General features: G+C 27.5%; 1 protein-coding gene across 1 annotated transcript; it reads left to right on the top strand.

The window, feature by feature from the left end:
• Positions 1-1592: 1592 nt before the first annotated feature.
• On the top strand, positions 1593-11942 carry LOC111907141 (glucomannan 4-beta-mannosyltransferase 9). Its single transcript, XM_023902932.3, has 9 exons — positions 1593-2524; positions 2621-2719; positions 3319-3571; positions 10197-10307; positions 10391-10527; positions 10604-10717; positions 10785-10984; positions 11065-11259; positions 11504-11942. The coding sequence occupies exons 1-9, from the start codon at positions 2195-2197 to the stop codon at positions 11664-11666; spliced, it is 1602 nt and encodes a 533-aa protein (XP_023758700.1). The 5' UTR covers positions 1593-2194; the 3' UTR covers positions 11667-11942.
• Positions 11943-12210: the final 268 nt, after the last annotated feature.

Below are 12210 nucleotides of genomic sequence, written 5' to 3'. Positions count from 1 at the left end.
AGAATCGTTTTATACATTCTGACAGAATAATTGCCATGAAATCAAATTCTGTTAGAATGATTGACGTGAGAATAACTAGCTTTTATCTTCTGTTTATGACCTGGAAGAATAACAAGAGCATTATGTGAAAAACATATATGATAGTAATAAACATTTCTAACCTATTAAACATTCCTAAATACAACAAAAATAATAAGCTGTGAAAAATATGCCGTTTTGCACATATGTTAGCAATGGGTAAACTCGGTTTATATCATTTCTTTTTAGAGTTATCTGAATAAAAATACACCATAATTAAATCAATAAAAAAAGAGCATATATAACTTCAAAAAATAACTTCAATAATATTAATAAGCATTGCTAATCTCTAAAACATTCATCATTGGGTGAATGTTATGTTCTTTTGGTGCAAAAGTTTCATTTGACCGGCAAGCTCACATTTATGATCCAAGATAAATATCAAAGTGGTGTTATATAACATATATTACAAAAACTACATAATTACAAAGGCTTATGAATAAATCGAATATATTGTTTTTTGTTTTTTTTTAATTTAATGAACTTAACCTAAGAAAACTCTGATTTAGTTTTAATCAAATGGTACATTAAAGAGACATACATCTTTACCAATTCAGTCATTTTATATGGCTGACTTAATTTAACAAAAAAACACATTGACAAACTCCAAATAAATGTAATATAAGACTAACAGATCATGTATAACAAAATTTAATACAAATGACATAAACAAAAATCTTATCTAGTGGAAAAATATAATTAAAACAAAACAAAACGAACAACATGCTTACACTCTTACACTTAGAGAGGATGAGTTCTTGATTCCCTAAGAGGAGTCTTTTTCTTCTTCTTTCCTTTATTTGACTAATCCATGTTAGTGAAACACCCCACAAAAAAAAAAAAAAAAAAAAAAAAAAAAAAAAGAAGAGAAATACCTTTTTTTATGTGAATGAATCAAAAGGTATGGAAGAATTTTTTTTATTGGCCTTCCTATTTGATTACATTCAAAACACACAAAATTAATTTTTAGGTTCTCCTTTTGGATGCACGTATAATGAGGAAAGAAAAATGTAAACTACATGCATTTGGGGAAAACAAATATGTATCTAATAGGATATAAACAAATAAAGGAAAAACAAATGTGTACCTTACAAAATGGTGCTCTCAAGAAGCCAAAAACTATGAGACTTTTTAAACCGTAATCGTAGCAGAAGGTAATGAAATGGAGATGGCAATGGTAGTGGAGTAGGAATCGGTTAGACGCATCATGATTGATGAGTCTTGAACAAAGTGACACAATATCAGTGAAGGAAAGAGGATTATTCATCAAATAGAGGTGGAGACAATGAGGTTGGTTGATGATTTTGAGATTATCGGTATTCCACCACCTCAAGAAAGTTTGGAGATGAGGCGCGATTTGTCGATGCAGTTTTGTAAAGATATGATCGGGTATTAATTCATTTAACATTTACCATAAATAATTAACATCTAAGATTACAAAATTAACTTTGTATGTAGTTTTAAAATGATTCGTCCACAATCATTTCTATGTCTACACAATACACTATTAGAAAAATAGCCTTTAACGACGCGCAATGCGTGTCGTAAAACGCTCAGACGACGTGCAAATACGTGTCAAGGAAGACCCTGTTATAACAAGAGACGACACGCTTTTGCCTCGATATAAGTATATGTTTCAATGAATTATATAAAAATAAAAAAAAATAAAAAAAATAAAAAAAAAATAAAAAAAAAACTAAAACATATTACCCACCATAAAACATAAAAAACCAACATGAATTATTATATTCTGTAATTTGCCTTAAAAACAAAAGACTTCAACCTTTATAAGCACATGATGTATTCCTCTCTTTCTCACCATTCCTCTATCACTTTTCCATTGTTAGTAGTTGAGTTCTCTTTTGTTCTCATTAGTGAATCAGAAAGCTACAGCTTCCATTCATCTTTCTTTACCAAATCATCAAAATCCCTTAATTACTACCGTACTTTCTGTTCTAAAACCAAAATTGTGTGGTTTAAAGTCCACATTCTTGTCCATTTTTACCATTAAAACCCAACCCAAAAACAGTAAAAACAGAGCATACTCTGTTTTCCTTATATACACAAAAAAAAAAAAAAAAAAAAAAAAAAAAAAAAAAAAAAAAAAAACTAAGAAATGGGGAGGCTTTCGGCAACCAAAATTGTACTTGAATCGCTTATAGGTAGTGGAGGTGACATTATTGCGCATATTATCGAGATATGGGGCCAATTCAGAGTGCCAGTTTTGGTGCCATTGTTGACATTATTGTTGTATGTTTCTTTGGCAATGTCAATAATGTTGTTCGTAGAGAAGGTTTATATGTCTTCGGTGGTTGGATTCAATTATTTGTTTGGTAGAAAGACAGAAAAATGTTACAAATGGGAAGAATTTAAAAACGATGTTGAATCAGGGAACTCTGTTTATCCGCTTGTTCTTATTCAAGTTCCAATGTTCAATGAAAGAGAGGTATGTTTTAATCATTGCTCTGTTTCTATTTTGTATTTTTATTTTTTTATTTTTATTTTTTGGTTTTTTAGTGATTTTTATTTAATTTGTAAACAGGTTTATCAGCTTTCCATTGGAGCTGCATGTGGGCTTTCATGGCCTTCTGATCGTATTGTAATTCAAGTTCTTGATGATTCAACAGATCCTGTCATTAAGGTTGATAATTCTATACAAACCCATTTTCCTAACAAGGAAAAAATAAATCTTTTTTTTTTTTTTTGTTAATTTGTAGTATGAAGTAGATGAGAACACAAAAAATAAAAAAAATAAAATTACGTGGTTTAAAGAGGCACATGCAAAATAAATCTAATTTTCCTTTTTTTTTGTTAGTTTGTAGTATGAAATAGAGCAAAACATAAAATGATAAAAAAAAAATTACGTGTTTTAAAGAGCTACATGCAAAATAAATATAATTTTCAATTTCATTTTCAAGGACCATCTTAGTGGTCCTGAAGTTAGCCATAACGAAATAAAATAATGTCTCATTGGCGGTTGTAGAAAACGTGACGTTAATAATTAACAAAAATAAAATTGTGTCTTAATTATGCCCAAGAGGTTATTATAAAAAGTGTTTATAGCTCATTAGCTTGAATGACTACCATGTTATTTGTCATGTTTAATAAAAAGATAAATTAGTCATAAGTTTATTATTAACAATTGTAGTACACGTTTGTTGTTAATATAAAACCATACTTAGATATTGGTTTTTTTCTCAATTTAATTATTTTTCGTTATCATTTCAAATATGTGATTAGGACATGGTAGAAGTGGAGTGTCATAAATGGGCAGGCAAAGGTACAAACATACATTACCAAGTAAGGGACAATAGAAAGGGTTACAAAGCAGGTGCACTTAAAGAAGGTCTAAAACATGGTTATGCTAATGAATGCGAGTATGTGGTAATCTTTGATGCTGATTTTCAGCCTGAATCTGACTTTCTTCGGAAAACAATTCCATTTCTTCATCATAACTCTGAAATCGGACTTGTTCAAGCTCGTTGGAAGTTTGGTAAATGTTTCTTGAAACTTGTTGATTTTTTATCTTATTTTTTTCTTATTTACCTACAAAACCGATAAATTTTTGCATGTATTGGTGATTAGTGATTCTTTTTATTATTACCTTAACAGTTTAACTCGGTCCTAACTTTACCGTTATACAAGGTTTACAAAATTCTTATTGACATAAATTAACATAATTTATATCGATGTTGAAGACAAATAAAAAATAACTTGCATTTTCTACTCTAATAAATGAATGTTTTTTTTGTCATATGTCACACTCTCATTCAATTTGTCAAATGTTATTTTGTGGTTATTTTAAATTAATTTTTTTTTCATATGTCATTTTATGGGTTTTTCTATTTTAATAAATTTCGCATAATACTTTAATGTAATAATTATAATAAATTTAGTAATAAATGAATATTTATTTCATTAAGAGACTTACATTTTTATTTCAAAATAACCAAATTAACACTCATTAATTTATTTTATTTATTTATTTAAATTTATAAGATAAATTTTAATAATTTATTATTTTTTTATTTTCTTATAAATCCAAAGTTCTTAAATATTTAAACATATATATTTAATTTTTTTAGTTAAATCATGTAATACATTGATTTTACACCTGGTTAAAAATAAATAAACGTTACGGTGTTCTGAATTTGGATTCCCATTAATCCTGCGATCATCAATATTTCTATTTTTAAATACTTATGTATGTGTTTTTATATGAACGAAAAAATACCTAGCAGTTAGTCTACCTTTTAAATCATGTATGAATACAACCCTAATCGATATAGTATTTACTCAAGTTTAAATTTATTAAACTTTAATATTTACTACTATAAATTTTCTAAAGATAAAGAAAACCTTATTTATTTTGAAAAATATGTTTTTACTTCATCTCGAATACTTATTTTAATATTTCGGATATAAAAAAATAATTTATAGAAAATCTCCTTTGAGAATCTCCTCGGAATCTCCTTCTGATACAGACAGTGAAGAGGAATCCCACCTTTAGTGCCGATTGTATTTATTTTTCCTTGGGTCGTTAGATCTTGCAATGTTTGTTTTTATAATTAGTTCCCACGTGTTATATTAACATAAAATATTTAGGAAATTACGATAATAAAAATAAAAATTACATAATACATAGATCTGTTTATTATTAGATTTAATTATTATTTAATTAATTAATTAATTTACAACTTTGACGAACAAACATCTTGTTACATCTCGTAGTAATTGTTTGTTTTGTTTTTGTTTTTTCTATAAACTTGGCTAATGTTTTAATTATATTTGCTTTTAAGATAGAGTTATAAAAACCGATCAAGCCAAATTTTAATTTTGTTGAATTGGATCAGATATGAATTTAGTTTAAACTATTTAGATCTGTGTTTTTTAAACCAAAATCTATTTTAATTTACTTGATTGGATCGAATCGAACTGAACTGATCCATCTAAACAAACAAAACTCATATATCTTAAGGTATCATCGTGCTTCTAACATGCCACACGATGATGTATTAAGGTTATGTAGAGTGGGGCTCGGCAGAGTTGAGTCAGCTCAACAAACGTCGTGCCCTCAACTCGGCATGTCGAGCTCAGTTCTCTAACTCGGTAGGTTATGTGATGTATATATCCTCACTCACTCACTCACTCACACATCATCTCTTCTTTCTCTTCCTCTTCCCTCTTCTTCCTTTTCTTCTATTTCCACTGCTTGGCATCCTGTTCTGTAAAATGAGATAAAAGTGGAAAAGGCTAAAGTGGAACTCTCAGGTTCTCTTTCTCTTTAAGTCAGTTAATATACATATTCTTTGAGGTATATGTTTCAGATGACTATCAAGTATTAATGAAATTTATTTTATTATAATTTTATATTTGTGTTAATTTATTAATATTATATACAAAAGAAAAGAGAGCGGGGAAAATAAACATTTGATTCAAACTAAATTGAAGCAATCGGTGATTTCTTGGTTACCTCAATAGTCGCATCACCTTTTCTCTAATTTTCATAATTCTTCTATCCTCCTTCTAAAATCTCGATTTCGGTCATTCTCTAACTTCTCTTGAAGACTCAACTTCACGCCTAAAGTGAGGTTTCTTTGATTCGATCCTCAAGCTTCAACTAAAACTTGTAAGGTTGCAACTTCTTATTCGAAGATTTTAAATAACTATTATAAAGTTGGATATGAACAAAAGGGAAAATGATATTGATATCTCTACCTAAAATACCTTTCAATAAAAATTAAAAATCAAACATATCAACAATTTTAAATAAACATTATTGAAGTAAATGTGGTTTTATAAGAAGTGCGACAAATAAAAGTTATGTTAAAAATTGCCTAAAGAGAAATATTAATTAATTTCTAAATATTTAAAATTTTCACGGATTAAATAATTTATGATTTTCTTGTCACTTTTTAAATTTTCATATCAAATACAATGACCTAAAGACTTTGTTAACCAAATGTCGTATCTCCGAGGATATTAGTAGAGTGTTTATCAGCTGTCCTTTGACAATGAGGTTTCTATTTGTTTGTGAAAGATATGAAGTTTTTTCCTCTAAAACAACAAAAAATAAAATGAAGATGATAAATGAAATGAAATACAAGAAATATGATTCGAAATGACAAATCAGCCCTAACGCTATTTGGATTTGCATAGGCAACCCACTCGTAAATCTTTGTCGAAGATTTGTAATATGGGGTCTTGGGAACATGCCACTGTGGCATGGACCATTTCATACGCTTGAAGTGATTCCATCAATTATTTCGAAACCCTTGGTTTTGAAAAATATTTTCCATTTTATATTTTTTTAATAAATAAGAAATCTGGATATGTTTTTAATAAGTTATTTATTTAAAATTAAATAACCACTAAGTTTAAACCCGTCCTAGAAGGTGGACGATAGAGACAACCGTCCATGGTTCATCTTTTAAAAAGACTCAAAATTTTTATAGACTTTATTAATATAATATTAGATATGATCGATTTTGAAGATATTATTAGTGGTTCTGTATTTCAAAAAGCCGAAAGAAGTATTTTTCTTTAGATATATAAGTTTTTATAATCGAAAATTTTATATTTAAAAGCTAGTATAAGTAATTTTTTTTTCAAGTATTAAGTTAATACAAAAACAGTTGATGAAATTTATGTATTTTAAAGTTCATTTTTCCTTTTTTGTTCTGAGCCAAAAATATGTTTGAAACAACTATGCCTAAGTTTCAAATAGTGATTCCATTAATTATTTTGAAACCATTACTATGATAAAACGGAATATCTAAAGTTTGAATAAACAAGCGTAATATAACATCGTAATAGATTGATCATTGTATATCATTGTAGTATTGGTCGGGTAAAAAATAGAATTCATTATTTAAAAATGTTGTTTATTTTTCAATAATTATAAAATTAAGTAGGGTAAAACTAATAAATTAAAGAAGAAACAATGTTATTTAATAGCATTAAATTTTAACTAAATAAAACATGTATCTACCATATTTTAGTTAGTTAAAAGTACATGTAATATACTTTACAAATAGTTATAAAAAATTAATAATAATAATAATAATAATAATAATAATAATAATAATAAACTTATCTATTATCTATGATAAAAAAAATTATACAAAAACTACTAGATATAATAAAATATGGAAATATATTATAATATTTTTTATTTATCTAAAAAAACATAAAAAAAAAGTATTTATTTATAGGTTAAATAAACAACTAAATAGGTAAAAACTTATTTACAAACTTCTAAATTTTTTATAAGTAGTAATGATAAATTTTCAAAATATAAATATTCATATGTCACCTCTATAGTATGTATACTTGAGGTGTCCAAAAGATTCTTGTACTCGAGGCCATTGCATTCCTCTCAACATGGATTATTAACATGTGGTCGTGTGTCCGAGGAATAGTGTATTTAAAATGAAATATCTCACGATTTGGTTGGCAAATTAACATTATTTGATCTATATAAAATAGGAAGTGGTTATACATAATAAAACTTGTATATAATAAATCTTTTTCATACCAAAAAATTTATGCATTAAAATTTTGTAGAATACAACATTTTAATACACAAATTATTTAGTATGGATTTTTTTTTATTGTGTACGAATCATTTACTAATCCATCGAAAGCTTAATGTCAATAATTCTATAATTTTTATTTTAGGTCGGGAGGAGGAATTAAATTCCGTTCATTTTTGAAATATAATCTCCCCTACCGTGTTTAATTATACCATGAATATTTATATAATAACTAAAATATTATTATAAATATTTTTTTAATACAATGTTATAATTATATTCAATTATCAGTATTATCAACTAAATATTTTTTTTATGTATTTTAACATTCTATTTTCATGTATTTTTTATAGCAGTATTATATATTCTTTTAGTAAGCATCATATTTTGAAAATTCTATACATTTATTATATTCATACGTTTGTTATTTTTTTATAATACTTTGAATAAAAACTCCCAAATTATATTGGTACTAACTGTTTGCATTTGAATGATATTAAATAGATTATTTTAGGAAAAAAAAAGCACTAGTAATTAGACACTAGCTAGTAATTAAGAAAAGATTACAAAAAATGTCTTTTAGGGTTTTTCATTTTATATGAATAAGGTCTTTATTATTTTAATATTACAATTTCGTATCCTGTTTTTTGGTTCTTTCAAAACTGAAATGATTAATTTGCTCTTATTTAATTTCTTTTAAATTTTTCTTTCAAAATAACTAAAAAAAATAGATACACCCCCCCCCCCCCCCTAAATTTGAAATTATCGACATTAAACATACAAGCCTAAACATCGGCCATAACTGCTACCAATACGAAGAATCTACAACCTCCTATGGTTGAGGAGGTGAAACACAAAATGAGAATGTTTGCAGGTGTTAGGGTTGAAAATTACTACTACCTCCATAATGATTCTTTTTCTAATCTTGAAATCATTTCATACTTTCAACAAAAAAAAATACTTATACTGGTTATAGAAAAGTCTAAATTCAACACACAAACACACCCATCTAGGAAATGTCGATGAACACACACCACCATAACCCTCTTTTGAACATAATGAAAAATTGAAAACACACACCGTTTATGAGTTTTTGATTTCTACAAAACATTTGAGTATGTATACGTGTTTAAGACCATATTAAAATTCGAATATGCCAATCTTGAAGATCAATTGATTTATGGAAAAATGATTAACAAAACACTCACATTGATTAATTTTCACATATACTTAAGATCACACATGATTTTAGAATTCAAACACTAGTGTTTGTGTTCTTGATCAAGAAAGTAGAGAATGGAAGAGACTTTTAGGGTTATAGAAACACCTTCATGTGTCATCATGTACGTATCGGACGATGTACATGGTGGCTCAGGTGGTGGCCATCTACATCAACTCCACACTAGAGAGTGTACATGCTTTCGGAAAAGGTCTAAAGAAATGTGATTTTAGGTTTTTATGATTTCGTATAAAAAAAGAGGGATAGGGAGGGTGGGGGTGGAAATATATTTTATATTTTAATATTATTAAAATTTTAATAAATATTAAAGAAATTAAAACAAATAGCTGATAAGAGTAAAATGGTCATGTTAATTTGGTCGATAACCAAATCCACAACAAAAGATAATCAAAAAGATGAAATTTGCAATTTTGAAACAATTAGGACCCTAACACAAACCATGAACCGTTTTTAAAATTTTGTCACTAGTTAAAAGTTAAAGATATAAAAAAAACTGTATATTAGATAAATCAAGTAGATGATCATCATTTCTTATATTTATCCCTAAAAACAATATCAACCTTATTATATGATATATTATGATATGTCAAGAAAAACATAAGTTACAAATAACAGATACCCAAATTCATTTTCATATATACCTTATTATAACATTCTATTACTGTTAATAATACGAATTTATATATTTCATGAGTCATAAATTATATGATATATTATAATACTATTAACAAATTCATATATATATATATATATATATATATATATATATATATATATATATATATATATATATATATATATATGTGTTGGTTATTTTTATTTCCATAAATTTGCATTTCAAATATTTTATCAGTTTCAGTTCCTTAATTTTCAAATTCCTATAATGATGTTAAGAATTATGAAGACTTATTATTTCTAAAGTCCACTAAACATTTTGATTAGTAACTATATATTTTTTCTAGGGCTCGTTTGGTGGAAACACTAGTGGTAACGTTAAACTTTAACATGTGATCACTAGATGGATGCAAGAGTTTGTAACTAACTATTCCGTTCGTTCATTATTCGTATGAACAAAATCTTTTGTATGTTCTTTTTTTCCTTAATTAACATGCTGTAATATGGTTAACATCTTCTAACATATAGTTAATTTTTTTAATTAACGTGTTGTAATATATAGTTATACTTCAGAACATTAACGACAAAAGAAAAATTAATACCCTTGGATAGAAAAATATAATGGTTAAAGTTTTATAGCTTACGCAAGTCATAATAGATAAAAGAAAGTAATATAAACAAATACTCCATAAACTAACATGTTTTATGGTGTGATGATATTAATGCAGCAAACTCAGATGAATGCTTAATGACAAGGATGCAAGAGATGTCACTTAACTACCACTTCAAAGTTGAACAAGAATTTGGTTCATCTACTCATGCATTCTTTGGCTTCAATGGTAATCAAAATTGTATTTTAGGGTTTTAAATCACCATCTTTGTATAGTTATAAAAGCATGTGTGAACTTCTATATTTTTGTAGGGACTGCTGGAGTTTGGCGAATGGCTGCAATTAATGAGGCTGGGGGATGGAAGGATCGTACCACAGTGGAAGATATGGATCTAGCAGTTAGAGCTAGTCTTAAAGGTTGGAAGTTCTTGTACCTTGGTTCACTAAAGGTAAAGAAAGATTCGAACATCTAATAAAATTTCTTCATAAAAATAACCTCACTTCACATCGTTCTATTTTATATAGGTCAAGAACGAATTGCCAAGTGTATTCAAAGCCTATCGATTCCAACAACATCGATGGTCTTGTGGTCCAGCAAACCTTTTCAGGAAAATGATTTATGAGATCATGATGAATAAGGTAAGATGATTATATCGTTTTCATTTAGTTTCAAGACTTTATATGAATCTTTTACTTTTTAATCCAGAAAGTAGCATTGTGGAAAAAGTTGCATGTGATATACAGTTTCTTCTTTGTAAGAAAGATCGTAGCTCATATTGGTACGTTCGTGTTATATTGTGTTGTAATCCCTGCAAGTGTGTGGATACCAGAAGTCGAGGTTCCAGTATGGGCTACTGTTTACATCCCTACAGTTATCACCATTCTCAATGCTGTGGCAACTCCAAGGTTTTTGTTATCTAATTCATAGTCTCTTTGCTAGGAAATAAAAGTTTGTTCTTACTCTCATTTTCATTTTCACTTTGTAGGTCATTTTATTTGGTTGTATTTTGGGTCGTCTTTGAGAATGTAATGGCCCTCCATAGAACTAAGGCTACATTTATTGGGCTTTTTGAGACTCAAAGAGTGAACGAATGGGTTGTTACTGAAAAGCATGGAGATGCTTCCAAGGCTAAAAGTGCAATCACACACCAACAAAGACTTGGATTGAAACTAAGCGATAGGTACAGATTTTTAAGAACATTATACTTAATATAGACAATTAAAGTAAAGAAGATTATATGTATTAAAATCCAAGAGTGTATGATTTTGTGCCGACTCAAAAGGAGGCTAAGGAAGAGCGAAAAACTATATCTATGAGACAATTATTTACTTAAACTAAGTTATAACAAAATCTCTAAAGATTACCATAATTATATAAATATACATACATATCTAACAAAATATATATTTTAAATATTCATATAGGCTTCTTGTGCTAGAGTTTTGCATGGGCATTATTCTATTCATCTCCGGTTGCTATGATCTTGCATATGGAAAGTATTACTACTACATTTACTTGTATCTACAAGCTATAGCTTTTGTTGTAACTGGTTTGGGTTATGTTGGCACCCACATTCCCAACTCTTAAATGATGTTCTATATCAACTTGTTCGATCAACTATCATTCTATCTTTGTGCCTAAGTCCTTATGTAATTTTCTACACCATTCAATGTTGTTTGAGAAAAATAAAACTTTCTTTTACTTTGTACAATTGTTACCTTTGCATGTAAACAAAAAAGAAAACATGATAGTTCCCCACACAAAAAAGTACATAAGGACAACAAAAGTAAGCAAATATTGGGCGTGGCTTCATAAATGATTATAAGGTAGATAGGTTAATTTGTAATTATAGGATTATTGGATTATATAGATTGTGTTTTGAATATATTATTCATGTTTCATTGTATATGTAATCTTTTTTTGTTATAAGTAATTATGTAAATTAAAGGTTGCTTATAATTTTGGTTCATATAAGTATATCTTTACCTTAATATGTAACAGTCTAGAAATCCAAATAAAAATTTCATTTTTAAAGAAGAAATTTCATTCATAATTTGTTTTAAAAGAAATCCATTGCATCAAGTCATGACAAAAGATTAGAGTGACCATAACAATGAATGCAAAAAATGTT

This window comes from Lactuca sativa, chromosome 2 (assembly GCF_002870075.4).
Source record: "Lactuca sativa cultivar Salinas chromosome 2, Lsat_Salinas_v11, whole genome shotgun sequence".
In the NCBI taxonomy this organism is placed as follows: Eukaryota; Viridiplantae; Streptophyta; class Magnoliopsida; order Asterales; family Asteraceae; genus Lactuca; species Lactuca sativa.
The sequence above is the reverse complement of the archived record's forward strand: the minus strand, read 5'-3'. Positions and strand labels throughout refer to the sequence as shown.

Coding starts and splice junctions, on each gene's coding strand:
- LOC111907141 (XM_023902932.3), top strand. CDS start 2,195: ATGGGGAGGCTTTCGGCAACCAAAATTGTACTTGAATCGCTTATAGGT. Junction 10,528..10,603: donor TGTACCTTGGTTCACTAAAG/GTAAAGAAAGAT, acceptor TATTTTATATAG/GTCAAGAACGAATTGCCAAG. Junction 11,260..11,503: donor GGATTGAAACTAAGCGATAG/GTACAGATTTTT, acceptor ATATTCATATAG/GCTTCTTGTGCTAGAGTTTT.